Source organism: Aquarana catesbeiana, linkage group LG10, assembly GCF_042186555.1.
Source record: "Aquarana catesbeiana isolate 2022-GZ linkage group LG10, ASM4218655v1, whole genome shotgun sequence".
Lineage (NCBI taxonomy): Eukaryota > Metazoa > Chordata > Amphibia > Anura > Ranidae > Aquarana > Aquarana catesbeiana.
The window spans coordinates 2,397,215-2,421,776 of record NC_133333.1 but is presented as its reverse complement, the minus strand read 5'-3'; the positions used below and the strand labels follow the sequence as shown (position 1 = coordinate 2,421,776).

The 24,562-nt window shown below is 49.4% G+C and overlaps 1 protein-coding gene across 1 annotated transcript in view; it reads right to left on the bottom strand.

Annotated features, from left to right (window-relative positions):
• HSPG2 (heparan sulfate proteoglycan 2) overlaps positions 1 to 24,562 on the bottom strand; it is a gene marked incomplete in the record, with an annotated part of 205,321 nt that overhangs the window by 90,914 nt on the left and 89,845 nt on the right. The window contains 16 exon segments of the mRNA XM_073601461.1: positions 778 to 925; positions 1,506 to 1,702; positions 1,864 to 2,043; positions 2,134 to 2,291; positions 3,427 to 3,573; positions 3,885 to 4,036; positions 4,119 to 4,263; positions 4,345 to 4,476; positions 6,082 to 6,201; positions 7,787 to 8,065; positions 8,957 to 9,076; positions 10,396 to 10,521; positions 11,433 to 11,558; positions 13,789 to 13,949; positions 14,694 to 14,752; positions 14,853 to 14,962. Of these exon segments, the coding sequence (XP_073457562.1) occupies positions 778 to 925; positions 1,506 to 1,702; positions 1,864 to 2,043; positions 2,134 to 2,291; positions 3,427 to 3,573; positions 3,885 to 4,036; positions 4,119 to 4,263; positions 4,345 to 4,476; positions 6,082 to 6,201; positions 7,787 to 8,065; positions 8,957 to 9,076; positions 10,396 to 10,521; positions 11,433 to 11,558; positions 13,789 to 13,949; positions 14,694 to 14,752; positions 14,853 to 14,962 (2,360 nt within the window).

Sequence of the window (24,562 nt, the reverse complement as noted above, 5' to 3'; positions counted from 1 at the left end):
GCCGTAACACGTATGGGAAGTTGCGAGAGCCGTATCATGTATGGGAAGTTGCGAGAGCCGTAACACGTATGGGAAGTTGCGAGAGCCGTATCATGTATGGGAAGTTGCGAGAGCCGTAACACGTATGTGAAGTTGCGAGAGCCGTATCATGTATGGCAAGTTGCGAGAGCCGTAACACGTATGTGAAGTTGTGAGAGCCGTATCATGTATGGGAAGTTGCGAGAGCCGTATCATGTATGGCAAGTTGCGAGAGCCGTAACACGTATGTGAAGTTGTGAGAGCCGTATCATGTATGGGAAGTTGCGAGAGCCGTATCATGTATGGGAAGTTGCGAGAGCCGTATCATGTATGGGAAGTTGCGAGAGCCGTAATACGTATGGGAAGTTGCGAGAGCCGTAATACGTATGAGAAGTTGCGAGAGCCGTAACACGTATGGGAAGTTGCGAGAGCCGTAATACGTATGGGAAGTTGCGAGAGCCGTAACACGTATGGGAAGTTGCGAGAGCAGTAATACGTATGAGAAGTTGCGAGAGCCGTAACACGTATGGGAAGTTGCGAGAGCCGTAACACGTATGGGAAGTTGCGAGAGCCGTAACACGTATGGGAAGTTGCGAGAGCCGTAACACGTATGGGAAGTTGCGAGAGCCGTAACACGTATGGGAAGTTGCGAGAGCCGTATCATGTATGGGAAGTTGTGAGAGCCGTAACACATATAGGAAGTTGTGAGTTATAACAAGTACAGGAAGTTTTCACCTACGAAGGAGATATGTCACTTACTATGCAGTAGCCACTCTCAGAGTCACAGGATCTGGCATGACCATTGCAGTTACATCCAGAGCAGGTCCCCAGGAAGGGTCCTCCAGGAACTCGCTCAAACTGTGGAGAACAAAACTCGCAGGAGAGGCCGGAATATCCCACAGGGCACCTGAAAAGAGGAGTTATCAGATCACTTTCACTAACAGAAGCAACACATCACAACAACAGTCAATTAACAGTGTTCATTTTGTGGGAACAAACAATCAACTCTGTAAAGGTCCTTCATTTGGGGCATGAATACCATATGGGAATAACTCTTCCACCACGTGTCGTCAATATATCAGGGAATATGCGCTCTGCTGTTCTTCCACATGTAATAACGATGTATGGTGGAGGGGTCTCTCATCACAATGACCCCCAGTTTTCCTCCCCAACTTGGGGGCACGGCCCATGAGTTGGAAGATGATGTATACTAATTCACTAATATATGGATAGCACAACTGACCTCCATCATACATCACCCAAGAATACACAGACTGCATGTACAGATCTGAATGTCATATAGTCCTACAGGACACAACACGGTTCCCCACACAGTGAATGTTATAAAGTTTGTATATTGGAATGTTCATATGTGAATGGCATGGCAGATAACTGGCAGCCCTCTATGAAGAACAAATCCCACAACACAGCCCATACAACAATAACAAGGGTGGAAAGGTCAGAAGAACCTATTTTATCTTACGGACCTGCACTCTTCTACAGCCAGTGCCACTCCCAGCTGGGTGTACTCCACACTGGTTGTATCCATGGCGATGTCTGCCAGGCCCACACTGGCCATCTTGTTGTCATAGACGGTTTGGATCATGATGGCTTCCACATTCTGAAGGGTCATCATCAGGTCCTCCCGGGTCACAGCGGCTCCAGATTCGTGCTGCCAGTTCTCCTGCCGGGGCCAACAAAGAGGGGGTTGACAATGTTGACTAAAGTCTTGAGAGGACATCACGCAATGGCTCACAGCTGACATTTTGGATTTATGAATATATAACTGTGCCATTTCTGTTCTAGAGTTTGATATATAAGAGCCGCAATGGTGGGAACTCTCACCTCCGTGAATTGGACTGATCGCTGGTTCACAACAGTAGGCTGGGTGAATGACTGAACTCGATAGATCAGTTTCTGTCCATTTCCAACCAGAATGACATCTGGCTTTCTCACCGGCTCTGACTGACCTCGAGTGAGACCATAGTGTACTTTATAGCTGAGGGCACCTCCGTAGGAGTCCACCTGATCAGAGAAGATGCAGCTCATTAAACAAAGAAAAACACAAAAATCAGCTAATCCTTTGAAATAGTTACCCAAGGTATGAGACATTACCTTGTTCCCCAGGAACTGCAATGGGAGCGTCCAATAGGAATCATGACTCAGGAACCTTCGAGAAAGATCAACTAGCTGAAACTCCTCAACCGTTGTGTCAATCTGGAGCTGATTAGATGAGAGGGGAGGGAAGCCCTGTGGAGAGGTCACATTCACACCTACAACAGAGGGACAGAGAGGTCCATGAGCTGGGTATATCCTAAAATGTATGTACACACTGAGCCCTGACTGATGAAGGACAGAGTGGTCCATAATCCAGGTGTGTCCTGAGATGTATCTACACACTGAGCCCTGACTGATGGAGGACAGAGAGGTCCATGAGTGGAGTAAGCCCTGAGATGTATCTACACACTGAACCCTGACTGATGGAGGACAGAGAGGTCCATGAGCCATGTATGTCCTGAGATGGATCTACACACTGACCCTTGACTGATTAAGGACAGAGAGGTCCCTAATCCAGGTATGTCCTGAGATGGATCTACACACTGAGCCCTGACTGATGGAGGACAGAGAGGTCCATGAGTGGAGTAAGCCCTGAGATGTATCTACACACTGAGCCCTGACTGATGGAGGACAGAGAGGTCCATGAGCCATGTATGTCCTGAGATGGATCTACACACTGACCCTTGACTGATTAAGGACAGAGAGGTCCCTAATCCAGGTATGTCCTGAGATGGATCTACACACTGAGCCCTGACTGATGGAGGACAGAGAGGTCCATGAGTGGAGTATGTCCTGAGATGTATCTACACACTGAGCCCTGACTGGAGGACAGAGAGATCCATGAGCTGGGTATGTCCTGAGATGTATCTACACACTGAGCCCTGTCTGTTGGAGGACAGAGAGGTCCATGAGCTGGGTATGTCCTGAGATGTATCTACACACTGAGCCCTGTCTGTTGGAGGACAGAGAGGTCCATGAGCTGGGTATGTCCTGAGATGTATCTACACACTGAGCCCTGTCTGTTGGAGGACAGAGAGGTCCATGAGCTGGGTATGTCCTGAGATGTATCTACACACTGAGCCCTGTCTGTTGGAGGACAGAGAGGTCCATGAGCTGGGTATGTCCTGAGATGTATCTACACACTGAGCCCTGTCTGTTGGAGGACAGAGAGGTCCATGAGCCGAGTATGTCCTGAGATATGTCTACACACTGTATGCTCATGGATATATGACATAACTGGATCTCTCTAGAATGATCTATTGAAGATGATGATGAAGATGATATTGATAACAGTATACAATATGTCAATAGGTTTGGGGAAGGTTTATTATCAATGGTGAAGGCATTTACCTTTAAAGTCATCTGTGGCGTCAAAGCGAAGTCTGATCTGGTTTTGGTAGCGCCCTGTCTGATGGCACATCTTGGTGACACCAAAACAAAAGCAGGGAATGCACCTAGAGTTGGTCTCCACATGGAAGAAGCCCTCAGAGCAAGGACCTAGAAATCAAACATGGATCACTGATCACAATCCAATACACGGCAGATAGTAATCAATATCCAATGAAAAGTATAATTTTAATAGATTCGGCTCCGCCCACACAGAAGTGTCCACATGGACCCATTACATGGATTTTGCTCTGCCTCTTAATTATCCTGCTCAGCGCTTTGCACACAGGACATTTAGTCAGAGCGGCTGTATTGGTGGAGATCATGCCGCCATTTTGTCGGTGACTTTGTGAATGATTTATTTGGATACTGCAGACACAAATATTTTATAGTTTTTGTCTCCATAGATGATCCAACGTTACCTCTGGAGGGCTTCAGGGACAGAACGCCGTCAGGAATACCGAACACCATGCCCTTGGCGTTGATGGCCTCACACGTGTATGCGCCCTGATCGGCCTCCTTCACATCCCGAATGATGAGCGTCCCGTGTCCGTTCTCGCTGCTCATCGTTACTCTGCGAGGGGAGAAATGGAAGGTGAAACGCGATGACATCACACAACAATCGTGAAATCTTCTTCTCGCGGTGAAGGTCGTACCTGCTGCTGGTGGGAATGTGGCCCCAGTTCAGTCTCCAGGTGATGATGGGAGTCGGGATACCAATAGCGACACAGGTAAATCGCACCGTGTCCCCCCGGGAGGCGACAATACTTTCCTCTGGAGGGGTGATCACCTGGGGGGGACCTGACACAAACACCAATTACAAATCAGAGAATATAAAAGACGATTTGCGGTTAATCGACTACAAAACCCAAATATACTTACTGCAGCCGACTTCATCGGATCGGTCGGGACAATCGGCCTCCTCATCACACTGGTAACTTGCTGGGATACAGTTCCGGGATTGGACGCAGACAAACTGCTCCGGGGCGCACATGTCACTCGGCCCCTTAGTGGCTGCAAGGAACACGGCGACACGCTCAGTACTACATAGAGAAGGGGGTGTATGGGGAAGAGAAGGGGGTGTATGGGGCAGAGAAAGGGGTGTATGGGGAAGAGAAGGGGGTGTATGGGGCAGAGAAAGGGGTGTATGGGGCAGAGAAGGGGGTGTATGGGGCAGAGAAGGGGGTGTATGGGGCAGAGAAGGGGGTGTATGGGGAAGAGAAGGGGGTGTAGGGGGCAGAGAAGGGGGTGTATGGGGCAGAGAAGGGGGTGTATGGGGCAGAGAAGGGGGTGTATGGGGCAGAGAAGGGGGTGCATGGGGCAGAGAAGGGGGTGCATGGGAAAGAGAAGGGGGTGTATGGGGCAGAGAAGGGGGTGTATGGGGCAGAGAAGGGGGTGTATGGGGCAGAGAAGGGGGTGTATGGGGCAGAGAAGGGGGTGCACAGTGCAGAGAAGGGGGTGTATGGGGCAGAGAAGGGGGTGTATGGGGCAGAGAAGGGGGTGTATGGGGCAGAGAAGGGGGTGCATGGGGCAGAGAAGGGGGTGCATGGGAAAGAGAAGGGGGTGTATGGGGCAGAGAAGGGGGTGTATGGGGCAGAGAAGGGGGTGTATGGGGCAGAGAAGGGGGTGTATGGGGCAGAGAAGGGGGTGCACAGGGCAGAGAAGGGGGTGCACAGGGCAGAGAAGGGGGTGCACAGGGCAGAGAAGGGGGTGCAGGGGGCAGAGAAGGGGGTGCAGGGGGCAGAGAAGGGGGTGCAGGGGGCAGAGAAGGGGGTGCACAGGGCAGAGAAGGGGGTGCACAGGGCAGAGAAGGGGGTGTAGGGGGCAGAGAAGGGGGTGCATGGGACAGAGAAGGGGGTGTAGGGGGCAGAGAAGGGGGTGCATGGGACAGAGAAGGGGGTGTATGGGGCAGAGAAGGGGGTGCACAGGGCAGAGAAGGGGGTGCACGGGGCAGAGAAGGGGGTGCAGGGGGCAGAGAAGGGGGTGCACAGGGCAGAGAAGGGGGTGCACGGGACAGAGAAGGGGGTGCACAGGGCAGAGAAGGGGGTGTAGGGGGCAGAGAAGGGGGTGCATGGGACAGAGAAGGGGGTGCACGGGGCAGAGAAGGGGGTGCACGGGGCAGAGAAGGGGGTGCACGGGGCAGAGAAGGGGGTGCACGGGGCAGAGAAGGGGGGTGCACGGGGCAGAGAAGGGGGTGCACGGGGCAGAGAAGGGGGGTGCACGGGGCAGAGAAGGGGGTGCACGGGGCAGAGAAGGGGGTGCACGGGGCAGAGAAGGGGGTGCACAGGGCAGAGAAGGGGGTGCACAGGGCAGAGAAGGGGGTGCACGGGGCAGAGAAGGGGGTGCACGGGGCAGAGAAGGGGGTGCACAGGGCAGAGAAGGGGGTGCACAGGGCAGAGAAGGGGGTGCACAGGGCAGAGAAGGGGGTGCACGGGGCAGAGAAGGGGGTGCACGGGGCAGAGAAGGGGGTGCACAGGGCAGAGAAGGGGGTGCACAGGGCAGAGAAGGGGGTGCACAGGGCAGAGAAGGGGGTGCACAGGGCAGAGAAGGGGGTGCACGGGGCAGAGAAGGGGGTCCACAAGGGACCCCATCAGGTAAGAAGCAGAAGAGGGGACTTACGGCAATTGATCTCATCAGAATTGTCTCCGCAGTCATCGTCACCATCACACCGCCAGAGCTTGAGGGCGCAGCGCCCGTTCTTACACTTGAACTCATTGGGCTCGCAGGGGGAGGGGGTACCTGGGGGAATTAGATGAGGTGAGATTAGAGGATGTACACCGCTACGGAATCAGTGAGCGCCATATTAGTATTACACATCATTTCCTAGTTTCCTCACTAATCCCGGGACCCTGAAGAAGGGGGAGACATGGAGCCTCGGAACGTGTTACATAGAAGGTGAGATTGAAAAAAGACACAAGTCCAACCTATGTGTGTGATTATATGTCATATTACATTATATATCTCTGTATGTTGTGTGATTATATGTCATATTACATTATATATCTCTGTATGTTGTGTGATTATATGTCATATTACATTATATATCTCTGTATGTTGTGTGATTATATGTCATATTACATTATATATCTCTGTATGTTGTGTGATTATATGTCATATTACATTATATATCTCTGTATGTTGTGTGATTATATGTCATATTACATTATATATCTCTGTATGTTGTGTGATTATATGTCATATTACATTATATATCTCTGTATGTTGTGTGATTATATGTCATATTACATTATATATCTCTGTATGTTGTGTGATTATATGTCATATTACATTATATATCCCTGTATGTTGTGTGATTATATGTCATATTACATTATATATCTCTGTATGTTGTGTGATTATATGTCATATTACATTATATATCTCTGTATGTTGTGTGATTATATGTCATATTACATTATATATCCCTGTATGTTGTGTGATTATATGTCATATTACATTATATATCCCTGTATGTTGTGTGATTATATGTCATATTACATTATATATCTCTGTATGTTGTGTGATTATATGTCATATTACATTATATATCCTGTATGTTGTGTGATTATATGTCATATTACATTATATATCCTGTATGTTGTGTGATTATATGTCAGTATTACATTGTATATCTCTGTATGTTGAGGTCATTCAGGTGATTATCTAATAGTTTCTTGAAGCTATCAATGCTCCCCGCTGAGACCACCGCCTGTGGAAGGGAATTCCACATCCTTGCCTCTCTTACAGAGTAGTTGGTTGCTTCATGTTTTCTCCTAGATCTTTGGTTTGGCACTCTCATTATAATTTGTACACATGAATGTCTTAGGGGGTCATTTATAATAAAAAAAATTGCTAAGCGTGCGCTGAAACTAACGAGGAATATTCATTCTGTGCAAATGCGCCAAAATCAAAAATATTCTCAGGTTATTTCCTCTACAGGTTGAATGTTATTCATTCATAAAAAAAAAAAAGAGATTGGTTTGGTAAAGTACCACATTATGACCACTAGATGGAGCTGAGGTTTAGAAAAACAAGTATTTATTTGATATGATCCTCAGCTCCATCTAGTGGCTATAATGTGGTATCTTCCCTAACCACTTTTTTTTTTTTTATGAATGAATAACGTTCGCCCCCCCCCCCCCCCCCGAACAATAAAAGCAGAATATATGATTTTGCACCATTCGCACACAATGAATGTACCAGAAGTTCACTGGAGAATAGTTCTCCATAGTATCTGTCAGACCTCCAATGTACGATGCCAAGTCCTCCCCGGCCCTTTTGTGGCCCCTCCCCCCATCCAATCCAGAGAGGAGGAAGCACTCACCGCAGTTCAGTTCATCGCTGCCATCTCTGCAGTCACGCTCTCCATCGCACAGATAATCGCGGGGAATACACTGCCCGTTGGGGCACCGCGCCTCTTCCCTCCGACATGGGCGTGGCTCGTCTATGGGGGGCTTGGGGGTGGTGGGACGTTTGAAAGGTGTGGTGGCCACCACCTGCGGCCTTGTGTATACGGGCGGGGGAGGGGTGGTGGTGGGGCGGGGGGTATATATCGGTCTGGTGGTGATGACCCTCGGGGTGGTCACGATCGATGCTACGGGTTCTGTAGAAAGAAAAAAAAAAAAAGTGTGACAACGATCAGAAAACAAACATGGCGGACCGGGCGGCGCGCCTCCGTTCTACCCGGATCCCAACGGGACAAAGAAAAACAAAACACAACAATTTCCTGCAGATCGTGTTTTCTCAGATCGAGGAGAGGAAATCGGGGGATACTGAGAGCAAACCTGGAAAAACAAACAACAACTCCACCAAATACAAAGCCCAGAAACTCCAATGTCCGTCTATGGAAGGAATAAAAAATTCTTAGGGCTGAAATGATAGAACAATCACTCTGCGCATGTCCCCAGCATTATACAGACATATTATTGTGCCTAATATGTTTATTTCCTATGATCACCAGCTCCATCTAGTGGCCATAATGCTGTATTTTCATATAATACCTCAATTCAGGAAAATACCACATTACGGCCACTAGATGGAGCTGCAATTATAGGAAATAAATATATCAGACAAATTATCATGATTGTTCATGATGGCTGTGGGAATGCTTGAGAGATTTTCTACAAAGTGTAATCCCAGCCCGATCGTTTTTCTTAGCTTTGGATGGAGTGTTGAAGGATTAATCCCTCCGTCAGGTTTTCACCGCTATTCGGGGGGCACCATTGGAGAGATTCCTTCTATCTTCCTGTCCTGGTGACAACGGTTTCAGGAAGTTTTGGTTGAATCCGTAGATTCCACTGGGGAGGGGACACTGCAGTGTATGATTTCTCCTCAGCCCCGGTACAGCTCCAAGGCTGCACACTAACAATAATGTGACCCCCCAAAGGATGGATCAATGTCCCGGATTCCTAGAGAAGTGAAATGCTGACCTCTGATTGGCTGCCCATCCTCTTGAACAGTTTATACATTATGGGGGGTGATTTCAGTCTCTTACCACACTGAATCTCATCGGAGGAGTCCCGGCAGTCGGATCGGCCGTCGCAGTAATAGATTCTGGGAATGCACTCGCCGCTGCCACATGTAAAGTCCGTACCACCGCAGACCACGCTTTCAGCTGGAAGATCATGCAATGCCGGGTTAGTATGTCCCCTTTGTCTGTCCCCAAATCACAGCCAGTAGGCAGCCCCATAAAGGGGACCAGGTCCTTGTCCCGATCCACAGAATCCTCTGTGAGGTCCCAGGTCCTTGTCCCCATGCACAGACCCTTCTGTGAGGTCCCAGGTCCTTGTCCCCATGCACAGACCCCTCTGTGAGGTCCCAGGTCCTTGTCCCCATGCACAGACCCCTCTGTGAGGTCCCAGGTCCTTGTCCCCATGCACAGACACCTCTGTGAGGTCCCAGGTCCTTGTCCCCATGCACAGACCCTTCTGTGAGGTCCCAGGTCCTTGTCCCCATGCACAGACCCTTCTGTGAGGTCCCAGGTCCTTGTCCCCATCCATAGACCCCTCTATGATGTCCCAGGTCTTTGTCCCCATCCACAGAGCCCTCTGTGAGGCCTCAGGTCATTGTCCTCATTCATAGACCCCTCTGGGAGGTCCCAGGTCCTTGTCCCCATGCACAGACCCTTCTGTGAGGTCCCAGGTCCTTGTCCCCATCCACAGACCCCTCTGTGAGGTCCCAGGTCCTTGTCCACATGCACAGACCCCTCTGTGAGGTCCCAGGTCCTTGTTCCCATCCACAGACCCCTCTGTGAGGCCTCAGGTCATTGTCCTCATTCACAGACCCCTCTGGGAGGTCCCAGGTCCTTGTCCCCATGCACAGATCCCTCTGTGAGGTCCCAGGTTTTTCTCCCCATCCACAGACCCCTTCTGGGAGGTCCCAGGTCTTTGTCCCCATCCATAGACCTCTGTGAGATCCCAGGTTCTTGTCCCTATTCACAGACCCCTCTGGGAGGTCCAAGGTCCTTGTCCCCATCCACAGACTCCTCTATGAGGTCCCAGGTCCTTGTCCCCATCCACAGACCCCTCTGGGAGGCCCAAGGTCCTTGTCCCCATCCACAGACACCTCTGGGAGGCCCAAGGTCCTTGTCCCCATCCATAGATCCCTCTATGAGGTCCCAGGTCTTTGTCCCCATCCACAGACCCCTCTGGGAGGTCCAAGGTCCTTGTCCCCATCCATAAACCCCTATATGAGGTTCCAGGTCTTTGTCCCCATCCATAAACCCCTCTATGAGGTTCCAGGTCTTTGTCCCCATCCACAGACCCCTCTGGGAGGTCCAAGGTCCTCGTCTCGCAGCAGAATGCAAAGCGCCTATTGCCCAGCACAAAGCCCCAACCCATAATTGCCCTGGTTAGTATGCAGGTTCTGCTCCCTGGACATCTTTTGTGATTTTGCCTCCAAGCCACAAAACCCTGCTCCCCCTTCAGTACTCACCACACCCTTCCTCATCGGACATGTCCCGGCAATCATGGCGCTGGTCACATTTGAACTCCAAGGGGACGCACTCACCGCTGGTGCAGGTGAACTCATCCACTGTACATGTACGCACTGCAGGGGGGACTGAGGAGAGAGACTAATATTACAATCTCAGCACAGATACAGCAAACATGATGGAGATCATAGGGCAGGGGAAGAGCAATGGACCCACCATTGGGGAGGACATTTGTCTGACAGCATGATGGGGAAATCACACTGCGACAAATGCAGCAATCACTAACACAATGATACACGCCATGCTGGTAAGTCAGCCTTATAGACAAGCTGACACCGGTCACTGGAGGATCTGGTCACTAGAGGATCTGGTCACTAGAGGATCTGGTCACCCGAGGGTCTAGTCACCCGAGGGTCTAGTCACCCGAGGGTCTGGTCACCCGAGGGTCTGGTCACTGGAGGATCTGGTCACCGGAGGGTCTGGTCACCAGAGGGTCTAGTCACCAGAAGGTCTGGTCACCCGAGGGTCTGGTCACTAGAGGGTCAGACCCCTCTGGGGGGTCCCAGATCCTTGTCCCTATTCACAGACCCCTCTGGGAGGTCCAAGGTCCTTGTCCCCTTTCATAGACTCCTCTATGAGGTCCCAGGTCCTTGTCCCCATACACAGACCCCTCTGGGAGGCCCAAGGTCCTTGTCCCCATCCAAAGACCCCTCTATGAGGTCCCAGGTCTTTGTCCCCATCCACAGACCCCTCTGGGAGGTCCAAGGTCCTTGTCCCCATCCATAAACCCCTCTATGAGGTTCCAGGTCTTTGTCCCCATCCATAAACCCCTCTATGAGGTTCCAGGTCTTTGTCCCCATCCACAGACCCCTCTGGGAGGTCCAAGGTTCTCATCTCGCAACAGAATGCAAAGCGCCTATTGCCCAGCACAAAGTCCCAACCCATAATTGCCCTGGTTAGTATGCAGGTTCTGCTCCCTGGACATCTTTTGTGTTTTAGCCTCCAAGCCACAAAACCCTGCTCCCCCTTCAGTACTCACCACACCCTTCCTCATCGGACATGTCCCGGCAATCATGGCGCTGGTCACATTTGAACTCCAAGGGGACGCACTCACCGCTGGTGCAGGTGAACTCATCCACTGTACATGTACGCACTGCAGGGGGGACTGAGGAAAGAGACTAATATTACAATCTCAGCACAGATACAGCAAATATGATGGAGATCATAGGGCAGGGGAAGAGCAATGGATCCACCATTAGGGAGGACATTTGTCTGACAGCATGATGGGGAAATGACACTGCGACAAATGCAGCAATCACTAACACAATGATACACGCCATGCTGGTAAGTCAGCCTTATAGACAAGCTGAGGATCTGGTCACTGGAGGGTCTAGTCACTAGAGGGTCTAGTCACTAGAGGGTCTAGTCACCCGAGGGTCTAGTCACCGGAGGATCTGGTCACTGGAGGATCTGGTCACCTGAGGGTCTGGTCACCCGAGGGTCTGGTCACTAGAGGGTCTGGTCACCCGAGGGTCTAGTCACCCGAGGGTCTAGTCACCCGAGGGTCTGGTCACCCGAGGGTCTGGTCACCCAAGGGTCTGGTCACTAGAGGGTCTGGTCACTAGAGGGTCTGGTCACTAGAGGGTCTGGTCACTAGAGGGTCTGGTCACTAGAGGGTCTGGTCACCCGAGAGTCTGGTCACCGGAGGGTCTGGTCACTGGAGGGTCTGGTCACTGGAGGGTCTGGTCACTGGAGGGTCTGATCATTGAAGGATCTGGTCACCGGTCACTGGAGGGTCTTGTCAAGGGTCTGATCATTGAAGGATCTGGTCACTGGAGGGTCTGGTCACCGGTCACTGGAGGGTCTGATCACTGGAGGATCTGGTCAATGGAGAGTTTGATACTGGTCATCAGAGAGTCTGGTCACCGGTCAATGGAGGGTCTGGTCACCATTCACTGGAGGGTCTGGTCACTGGTCACTGGAGGGTCTGGTCACCGGTCACTGGAGGCTCTGGTCACCGGTCACTGGAGGCTCTGGTCACCGGTAACTGGAGGGTATGGTCACCGGTCACTGGAGGGTCTGGTCACCGGAGGATCTGGTCACTGGAGGGTCTGAGACTGATCACAGGAGGGTCTGGTCACTGGTCACCGGAGGGTCTGGTCACTGGGAGGTTTGGTGACCGGTCACTGGACAGTCTGACACAGATCTCCAGAGGGACCGGTCACTGGAAGGTCTAGTCACCGGTCACTGAAGAGTCTGACACTGACCACTGGAAGGTCTGGTCACCGGTATGGGGAGGTGATCTGTCCCTGGCCTAATGTTCTATCATCCTCTGAGACAGACCAGCTACGACATTACCAGTGTGTTCTGGGTGAAAACCATAGAAAACCAACCAAAACATATTTCAACAACACAAATGAGTGCTGGTTTTGTTATGAGCCCCGACATCTCTTATGTATCATTGTGTCTACAGTAAGAACGGTCTATATCATCCCAACCATCAGATGTCTGGGAGGAGAATGAGGAAACGGTTTATAGGAATTTGTCAATTGTCACCCAGAATAACCAATCAGGGTGGGTAGAGTAAAACGGAGAACCTGAATTTAGGCCCAGCGTTGCTTGGTTGGCACATTGAGATAAAAGCACAGGTCATATGTGACCAGCATTTGATAAAAAGAGATTATTTCCCCGAGGAGCGCATGCACCATCATCAGCTCCACCCGACCTCAATGCAACTTCATTACAATCACAAGATTAGTCTGATGATAAACACAGCAAATCCTTTATTAGTGAGATATGGTGAGTCCCATGACAGAGCCACTGGTATAAACATCAGGCCCATTATAAGCAGCTGATTCAACATGGTGGACAGCAATGGGTCAAACAATGACACCATGCAGAGTCTGGGGTCACAGCACGCCACAAGCAACTTACCTGGAGGCTCAAACCCAACAGGAGGTGGGGGCGTTTGTGCTGCACAGACAGATGATCAGCCAGAGAGAAAGACAGACAGACCATCGGTGAGATAGAAAGACAGACCATCGGTGAGAAAGGACAGACAGGCCATCGGTAAGAGAGAGAGACACAGACAGACCATCGGTCAGACAGAAAGACAGACAGACCATCGGTCAGACAGAAAGACAGACAGACCATCGGTCAGAAAGAAAGACAGAGAGATCATCGGTCAGAGAGAAAGACAGACCATTGGTCATAGAGAAAGACGGACAGACCATCGGCCAGAGAGGAAGACAGACAGACGAAGGATCATAGAGAAAGAGACAGACGATGGGTCAGAGGAAAAAACAGACAGATAATCGGTCATAGAGCAAGACAGACAGACCATCCATTGGAAAGAAAAAGACAGATGATGGGTTGATGATCTGCAGATGACTCACCAGCTCCCAGGCGTCGGAATTGGAATCCCCGGGTGGAGGTTACGTAGCTGGCGATGGAGCCGCTCTCAATCACGGAGTACAACACCTGGCGGATTTGTCCATCATTGATGTTACCTTCTGATCCCACATCCAGCTCCACAAACACATCACCATCAATCAACCTGCAGAGACGGGGAGACTGAGGTGACATTGGGCAAATTCCTCATCATCTCATAAAGCTCAATATGGCAAGAGCAAAGATGGCAAGAGACATAGCAAGAGCAAACCCCAATACCCCAACCTCTAGAACATAGAAGATATCTCCATGGAGTAACCTATCCAAGGCTGGGCAGGCTTCCCCCCTCCAGAGAGACACAGAAAGAGTAAACCCCAATGCCCCAACCTCCAGAACGTAGAAGATATCTCCATGGAGTGACCTATCCCAGGCTGGACAGGCTTCCTCCCTCCAGAGATTTATGTACAGGTCTCAGCATTCCCCAACAGCCTCCATCCACAATACATACCCAAATATCATTATATGCTTGCACTTCATTGATTTATCATATGTGAAGGGGTATCAGTGCCTGGTATGCTGCACCACCCTGGTATCAGCCATGTCTAGCTGCCAGCTGCAATCTGCAGATCTAGAACTTCTATGGAGCCTCCAGAAGCTCTGCTACTTCACCTCCCTGCACTACTACTGCCTATCACCTTTCCCTACAAAACCCTCTCCCAGCATCTGGTCAGGACACCAAGATGTCCTCCACATCAGAGGACACTTGCCCTCCTTGGCGCATACCTGGCATGCCTCTGATGTCACAGTACAAGGGTGGAGGGAGGACAGGTATGCCCACTGTGGGCCAGAAGACTCCATCATGTCCTCCATTGGTCCGAGAAATGCTCCTCTAAGTGCACTCTTTACTTACTTGACGTATACGACATTAACCATTTGTTCTCCCGGGATTTTGTAATATTCAGACTCCAGCTGAAATGGAAGAAATAGGCATTTAGTAACTATTATTGAGACACATAGAAAATCCCATTATAAAGGCAATAACAGGGAGGGAAGATGGATATCATCTCACCGTGTCAACGACGGCCTCGGACAGATCCCGAAACTGGTAGGAGGAGACATTGTCCAGGTCTGGCGTGTATTCTATAGACGTGGTGAAATTTACTAAAGCTCTGTAATAAACTGGAAGAGAGAGGAAAATCCATTACCAACCGAATAATGGACAACGAGACACATACCAACAGTTCCTCGCCAACAATCCCTGGAAATAAAAGCAAGACATCAACACAAGGGCACCTCAGGTCATTCCAAACCTGTCTGGAACCATGCAGTAAGCACAGGCGGGCACTGAAACTGGCAGGATTACCCGTTACCGGTGCCAGGGAAACACAATGACCAGAGCAGACAAAACACTTAACATTAACAGAAACTACAATGTAACTAAGAACATCATTGACTCTCCTCTGCCCCTCCAGAGCCCACAGTGAGCAGTCCTGTCACCTCCCAGTCCAACCACTAGAGGGTGCCATGTACACGGTATGGAAAAATTTGCCTATAGATCAGTCGGCAATCCACAATATACATTGATTTCCAAAGAATTAGCAACAATATGTGCTAATATGTGCTATTATTTTCATGTATGTTACACTGGAGGCAATTTTGTGTTGCGAAGATTCCCCAATTTATCTAGAACCCCTCATTGCCTCCCTCCTTGATTGTAAGCTCTAATGAGCAGGGTCCTCTGATTCCTCTTGTACCAAATTGTAATGTAACTGTAATGTCTGCCTTCATTTTGTTAAGCGTTGCACAAATTGTTGGCACTATATAAATTCTGTATAATAATAATAATAATTGCCTGTGTAATGTAGAGGCCAAAATAAAGCCCACTGTCAGCAAGGAGAAAGTCCCCCAAAACTGCAGCTGGGAGAAGAATCATGGAGTTCACAGCATAGAAACGTGTGACAGGAACAGGCATCAGTGAGCAGGATATGCTGTGACTTGCAATGCAGTTTATATAAACATAAGTAATATAAGTAACAAAGGTGTGGATGGCGCCTGTGTTATGGAGGAGACATCACATAACTTTCTCCATGTTCACGGTTAAGATTCCAAGAACCAGAAACCTTGCATGCCTGAAAAAATTACAACAATGTCTTAGTTTCACAACAATTAGGTGACAGGTGAAATAGGTGACCTCTATGTGGCCTGCTGAGGCCTTAGAGCAGAGCCACACAAACCCAGGAGCCTAACAGCCAATGGGTCAGGAGCCAAGCAGCCAACAGGCCAGGAGCCAAGCAGCCAATGGACCAGGAGCCAATGACCCAGGAGCCAAGCAACCAACAGGCCAGGGGCCAAGTGACCAAGGGCCAAGCAGCCAATGGGCCAGCAGCCAAGCAACAAACAGGCCAGGAGACCAAGAAGCCAATGGGCCTGGAGCCAAGCAGCTAGTTTTCCAGGAGACCAAGCAGCTAACGGGGCCTGGAGTTAAGCAGCCAACGGGGCCCAGAGCCAAGCAACAAATGGGCCAGGAGACCAAGCAGCCAATGGACCAGGAGACCAAGCAGCCAATGGACCAGGAGACCAAGCAGCCAATGGACTAGACACCAAGCAGCCAATGAACCAGGAGCCAAGCAACAAATGAGCTAGGAGACCAAGAAGCCAATGGGCCAGGAGACCTAGCCGCTAATGGGCCTACAACACTTGTTTGATAAGGTCTTCCATTAACACAAATGTGAATGGGATATGTCTTCATCCAGCTTATACAAACAGCAGCCCTTAGATGGCTATAGACCTCCACAATATTAACCCACCCTAAGGTCCCTCATGTATAGATAACACTATCTGCTCACACTGTCTTGACTTTTATCATACAAAAGGCTTGTGATGGAGCCAGGTGTTGTCCGCACCTACTGCCTGGCATGGTCTTGAGGGATGCAATTGTATAATGCAGCATTCATGTTGGTGTGAAGACTCTGCATAGTAATGTTGCTTTCTATTAACAATACCAGGACTGAAATAGAGGGGCAAGATCACAGTACTGACCCTCAATGAGGCCAAAATGACAGTTCATAAATATACATTTACACACCGACCACCAATCATTACTAACAATTCACTACTGGGTTTCCAAAAGCCATGGAACACATGTTGGGAAAGGCCAGAACTTTACCAAAGATCATACTGTACTAAAGAAAATTAACATGTCCACCAAGATCAACCTCCCATAATTCCTAGCAGCATAAACTATATAGCCAAAACTCTGTGGACCCCTGACCATCACACCTACTTCAGCTTGTTGGACATTCCATTCCAAAACAATTGCCATTAATACAGAGTTGTGCCCAATGACCATTAATATGGAGTTGCCCATTTTGTGCCCATATGTGGGGTCAGGCACTGATGTTGGATGAGAAGACCTGGCCAACAACCAACATTCCAATTCTTCCTGAAAGTATTCAGTAGGTCAGGGCTCTGTGCAGGACACTTGAGTTCCTTCAAATCAAATTGGTCAAATCATGTCTTAATGGAGTTGGACCTCCTTTGTAGCTTTAAACATTCTCCACTATTCTGGGAAGGATTTTCACATAATTTTGGAAGATGTCTGTGGAATTTGTGCCCGTTTGTGTGGTCAGGAACTACTGTTGGATGAAAAGACCTGGCTCACATATTGGGCACCAAATAAAAAGACCTGGCTTGCAGTTAACATTCCAGTTCATCCCAAAGGAGTTCAGTACGGTTGAGGAGGTCAGGGCTCTGTACAGGACACTCGAGTTCCTCAGAGTCCACACCGAACTGGCCTAACCATGTCTTTATGGAGATGATGGATGAGAAGACCTGGCTTGTTCCAATTCATCTCGAAGGTGATCAGTAGGGATGAGCTCAGGGCTCTGTGCAGGACACTCCAGTTCCTCCACACCAAACGGGTCACACCATGTCTTTATGGAGATGGCTTTCTACATGGGGGGGGGGGGGGGGCACAGTCATGCTGGAACAGAAAAGGATCCTACTCATGGCCATTAATAGGAAGCTGGTCCTCTCCCCCGTTATTATAGACCCCCCCCCCCCCCCCCAATGGTCATTATTATTAGATTGTGTTGGTGGGTGAGGAAAGGCACTCATGAATAAAAGGTCTTGAAAACTCTAGCCAATCAGAGGTCAATAATTACCTTATTACCGTATGACATAAAACATGGCCAACGCATCTCAGGTAATTGCAACTTCCTCTCTTCAAGTCTTTGGTAGTGCTAATCTGTTGGCCATGAGAACCCAGATAACCCAAAGGTGTTCAGTAGCGTTGAGGTCAGGACTCTGTGCAGTACACTTCAGTTCCTCCACACCAAACTGGTCACATCATGTCTTTATGGAGTTGGCTTTGTATACAGGGGAACAGTCATGGTGGAACAGGAAAGGGTCTTCACCAAACTGTTACCACAAGGTTGGAAGAGAAATGACTATGTATACTGACGTATTAACAGGACTCTTCACTGAAAACACCTGGACTCCATAATTTGGAGCGGGGTTCACATAAGTCTGGCAATATAGATAGGTGTGACAGTCAGGTGTCCTCATACATATGGTTTATACAAGGCGATGGTCAGGTGTACTCTTACGTCTGGTCATATTGGTAGGTGTGATGGACTGGTATCATCATACCTACGACCATATTCTAGGTGATGGTCAGGAGTCCTCATAAGTCTGGCCATATAGTATAACACAGCTCTGGAGCCTTACAGGGAATTAATAATCCTTCCTCAGTGACCCACAAAGGCAGATGGACCAATTCTCCAAATATTTCTGTGCTTTTCCTCAGTAATTATCATTCCCTGTAAATCATCCAGTCTTTTATTTTGTATGATTAGGATTTATAGCCACGTATGGGATCTGGTGTCATCGCTGCAGCTGCTCACAAGTCAAATCCTCTGTACAAACGAGTATATGTCTTATTTATCGGAGCCCCCAGAGACGGCACATTGCAATTCTCCTTTCCCACCCAAAACATCTGCTCTCCTTTCCCATCTGTATGTAGGCCCAACTACACCCACTATTCCCACCGAACTCTGCGAGGATGAAAAAGCAGAGCCATGGAATGCTGTGCTCCTGATGGTACAGAGGCCCAGGAGGAGAATACTGGATTGTGTCCTGTCACTCCTCACCAGCGGCTGATAATTTATAGAAACAGCTGTCAGAAATCAGATCTATCTGCAGGGAATGCAGCATCTGTGCCAGGATGTACCCCACGCAGCTGGACGCAGCTGGAGCAGCTCGGACCTTCTACCACCATATCCCTAACAGATGCCAGATACCAGTGTGACCAGAGGACAACCTCACCCCAATCAATCTAGAACAGACCCAGAGACCAAGAACGCAAGATACCAGTGTGACCAGAGGACAACTTCACCCCAATCAACCTAGAACAGACCCAGAGAACAAGAACACCAGATACCAGTGTGACCAGAGGACAACCCCATACCAATCAACCTAGAACAGACCCAGAAACCAGGAACGCCAGATACCAGTGTGACTAGAAGCCAACCTCACCCCAATCGACCTAGAACAGATCCACTCCAAGAACACCAGATACCAGTGTGACTAGAAGCCAACCTCACCCCAATCAACCTAGAACAGACCCAGAAACCAGGAACGCCAGATACCAGTGTGACTAGAAGCCAACCTCACCCCAATCAACCTAGAACAGACCCAGAAACCAGGAACGCCAGATACCAGTGTGACTAGAAGCCAACCTCACCCCAATCAACCTAGAACAGACCCAGAAACCAAGAACGCCAGATACCAGTGTGACCAGAGGACAACCTCACCCCAATCAACCTACAACAGACTCAGAGACCAAGAACGCTAGATGCCAGTGTGATAAGAGGCCAACCTCACCCCAATCAACCTAGAACAGACCCACAGACCAAGAAATACCACAAGGACTGGAAGATATTTTAGATGCAGAAACGACTGCCGGTCTGAGTAGAAGAACACGTTTCTAGATGTGGAGGAACTTCAGATTTCCAGAGGAGACAGACATTCTGGATGCAGGAAAGACCTTCCTGGAGGAGAAACCCATTCTACACAAAATGACTCCACATCTCCAGAAATGAGAATCCTGCTCTAGATATAACTATTACTACCGCCCAGATAAATATATCCCTGCACATGGAATACGGAGGTTATTTAAAGGATGACTACATTGAAGTCACATTAGCTCATATGCCAATATACCCCAGAACACCAAGCCACTCTGCAAATACACCCATTACCTCTGCCTTTTATTTCCCTATACAGCTGGTATCACAGGCCCCCAGGCTAGGGTAAACATTGCTTTGTTTATATTCCATCTGTCTGCAGTCTGCACTGAACAATCTTATGGCCAATATGACTGCAGACTAGAACTTACAGCAGATATTGGGGATCAGCTGATTTCCAAAACTGACCGCCTGGACTGAGAACAAGGAAGGTGTGTGTTCCATGTACCTAACTGATCGAATGTCTTCAGACCTTGGAACCATAACTGGTGATTTTTATGTTAAACTTCACTCATGTAATGCTAAAGAAAGATCACAACAAGAAGGATCCTGCTGCAAATGTTTAGCTCTCTCCCACAACCGTCCAATGTGATTCCAACCAGCCGACTGGTGAGAACAAAATGTGCACCCAGAGGGATCCATGATGACTTCTTTGTGCTCAGTCCTGGTCTGCAGTCATGTTTCCCATTACCCTGTACATTGTGGGCTGCTGACAGGTGGGATGTCAACAAAACTGTTTTTACATGGCTCAAGGCCTGGTATTTGCAGAGCTGATTGGTGTCCCTAGATATCATAAAAGAGATAATGTGTATTAAAAACAGGCTTGTTCTTTAGGACCTGTTCTAGACATGACAGAGAAGGTGGACTTGTGGATACGACAGAGAAGGTGGATTTGTTCTAGACATGACACAGAAGGTTGACTTGTGGATATGACAGAGAAGATGGACTTGTTCTAGACATGACACAGAAGGTTGACTTGTGGATATGACAGAGAAGATGGACTTGTTCTAGACATGACACAGAAGGTTGACTTGTGGATATGACAGAGAAGGTGGACTTGTTCTAGACATGACACAGAAGGTTGACTTGTGGATATGACAGAGAAGATGGACTTGTTCTAGACATGACAGAGAAGGTTGACTTGTGGATATAACAGAGAAGGTGGACTTGTTCTAGGCATGACAAAGAAGATGGACTTGTTCCAGACTTGACAAGGAAGATGACCTAGCTCTAGACACAAAAGAGAAGATGGACTTGTTCTAGGCCTGAGAGAGAAGGGAGACTTGTTCTATAGAGAGCATAGAAGGTGGACTTGTTCTAGACCTGACAGAGAAGATGGACTTGTCTAGACCTGAGAGAGTAGATAGACTTGTTATAGACCTGACAAAGATGATGGACTTGTTCTAGACCTGAGGGAGAAGATGAGCTTGTTCTAGACATGACAGAGAAGATGGACTTGTTCTAGACCTGAGAGAGAAGATGAGCTTGTTCTAGACATGACAGAGAAGATGGACTTGTTCTAGACCTGAGAGAGAAGGGATACTTGTTCTAGACATGACTATAAATGGCAGAGAAGTTGTTTGGGTGACATGTTCTTGGTGCATGAACTGATAGAGCAATACGTAGGAATGATCCTAGATAAATAGATGAAAAAGAGAAACTCATTCTACATGTAGAAATCTGAGGTTTAGAGATTATGTTCAGCTCTAGAATACAGATTTCTAGAGAAGACGGCCAGCCACTCATACACCGATATGTGGAACTGTAGAGGAAAAAGGTCTGGGTGTACAAATACAGGATCACAGATTACATCATGGATTTAGCTCTCCACCAAACATCTCCAGTGAGTGTGAATTTTAGATAAGGAAAGTCCTGAGCTTCTTGTGGGGGGGAGGCTGGCTCCTTCACAAACCCCCAACTCTACAACATGAAAAGGAATCCGCAGCAAATAATATAAAGACCCGATTCAACCCCTGATGTTTCCTCTGAGTTAATCCTCCTTTCCCTCCAGCCTTTAACCCTTCCCTTCCACAGTGGTGTCACTCCTCCTATGGAGATTCCCTCCAGGCCTTAACCCTTCCCTACCACAATGGTGTCACTCCTCCTATGGAGATTCCCTCCAGGCCTTAACCCTTCCCTTCCACAATGGTGTCACTCCTCGTATGGAGATTCCCTCCAGGCCTTAACCCTTCCCTTCCACAATGGTGTCACTCCTCGTATGGAGATTCCCTCCAGACCTTAACCCTTCCCTTCCACAGTGGTGTCACTCCTCATATGGAGATTCCCTCTAGGCCTTAACCCTTCCCTTCCACAATGGTGTCACTCCTCGTATGGAAATTACCTCCAGGTCTTAACCCTTTCCTTCCACAATGGTGTCACTCCTCGTATGGAGATTCCCTCCAGGCCTTAACCCTTCCCTTCCAGAACGGTGTCACTCCTCGTATGGAGATTCTCTCCAGGTCTTAACCCTTCCCTTCCACAATGGTGTCACTCCTCGTATGGAAATTACCTCCAGGTCTTAACCCTTTCCTTCCACAATGGTGTCACTCCTCGTATGGAGATTCCCTCCAGGCCTTAACCCTTCCCTTCCAGAACGGTGTCACTCCTCGTATGGAGATTCTCTCCAGGTCTTAACCCTTTCCTTCCACAATGGTGTCACTCCTCGTATGGAAATTACCTCCAGGTCTTAACCCTTTCCTTCCACAATGGTGTCACTCCTCGTATGGAGATTCCCTCCAAGCCTTAACCCTTCCCTTCCACAATGGTGTCACTCCTTGTATGGAGATTACCTCCAGGCCTTAACCCTTCCCTTCCACAACGGTGTCACTCCTCATATGGAGATTACCTCCAGGCCTTAACCCTTCACTTCCACAATGGTGTCACTCCTCGTATGGAGATTCCCTCCAGACCTTAACCCTTCCCTTCCACAGTGGTGTCACTCCCCGTATGGAGATTCCCTCCAGGCCTTAACCCTACCCTTCCACAATGGTGTCACTCCTTGTATGGAGATTCCCTCCAGACCTTAACCCTTCCCTTCCACAGTGGTGTCACTCCCCGTATGGAGATTCCCTCCAGGCCTTAACCCTTCCCTTCCACAATGGTGTCACTCCCCGTATGGAGATTCCCTCCAGGCCTTAACCCTACCCTTCCACAATGGTGTCACTCCTTGTATGGAGATTACCTCCAGGCCTTAACCCTTCCCTTCCACAATGGTGTCACTCCCCGTATGGAGATTCCCTCCAGGCCTTAACCCTACCCTTCCACAATGGTGTCACTCCTTGTATGGAGATTCCCTCCAGGCCTTAACCCTTTCCTTCCACAATGGTGTCACTCCTCGTATGGAGATTCCCTCCAGGCCTTAACCCTTCCCTTCCACAATGGTGTCACTCCTCCTATGGAGATTACCTCCAGGCCTTAACCCTTCCCTTCCACAAGGGTGTCACTCCTCGTATTGGAGATCCCCTCCAGGCCTTAACCCTACCCTTCCAGGGACATTCGTTGTTGGCCTCTATGTGACCTGCTGGTAAAGTATACAGGGTTGTATGGTGCCGGCCTTCCAGGGACATTCCTTGTTGGTCTCTGTGAGACCTGGCTGGTAAAGTATACATGTTGTATGGTGCCGGCCTTCCAGGGACATTCCATATCTCAGTGTGTATGAAGAATGATTGTAGGAACTATGAGGAGCGGGGTGAGGAGCAGCATGCTGTGTGCAGGGTGGGGGGGGGGACAATCTCGCCATGTGTCTGTGTGGGTGGAGCTCCTGCAGGAAGAATGAGTGCAGTGTGCAGAGGGGAGTGCGTGTTCCATGCAGCGTACACCAGCAACCTGCACCCTCGCACGTCTGTGTACGGGGGGGGGGTACATCAAACCCCAACATGCAGAGGGAAAAGGGGGGCAACTGTGCAGCCAGGTTCATATCCCAGCATGCACAGCGCAGTCAGTGGGGGTGGCGGGTTGTACCCCGGACCACTAAAGTCACATTAAACTAATACAGGCTCACATCCCAGCATGCATGGTGTAATGGGTGTAATGGGTGTGGGGGGGACTCAGGACCACCAATATCACAACACACTGTTACAGCACTCAGACTCCAGCATGCAAAGCGCAGTCAGTGAGTGGGGGAGGGTGGGGGTTGTAGGTCCCCCTACACCCCGACATGCAGTGCCCCCCCCCCCAGTGGGACTTACTCAGAAATGGTTCCTCCTGGTCCTGCTCAGACACACTCATACCCGCCAGTTGTGGCACTACACGAGTCGGGGCAAAACCTAAGTAGGGGATGGGGGGGTCAGCAGAGGTGTCCATAGAAGGGACAACAGGGTGGGGGGTGGGGTAGAAGAAAGAGACAGACAGGAGAGAAAAGGAAACAGTTCAGTACTGAGATCTTCACAAGAAGTCCAATAAAGAGAACCTGTATATACAACGAAGGAAGCCATATGGTGGACTGCCGGTGACTTCCTAATCCCACAATGGCAGCTGGTCCTCTGCACCCCCATACTGGTCCTCTGCACCCCCACCCTGGGGCCACACATCTTCCCTGTGATTGGAGGATCCTCATCAGTCCCCGCCATGCCAATTTACACCAGAATGGGAAACTGACCCCGCCATGCCAATCTACACCAGAATGGGAAACTGACCCCACCATGCCAAACTACACCGGAATGGAAACCCCACCATGCCAATCTACACCGGAATGGAAACCCCACCATGCCAAACTACACCGGAATGGAAACCCCACCATGCCAAACTACACCGG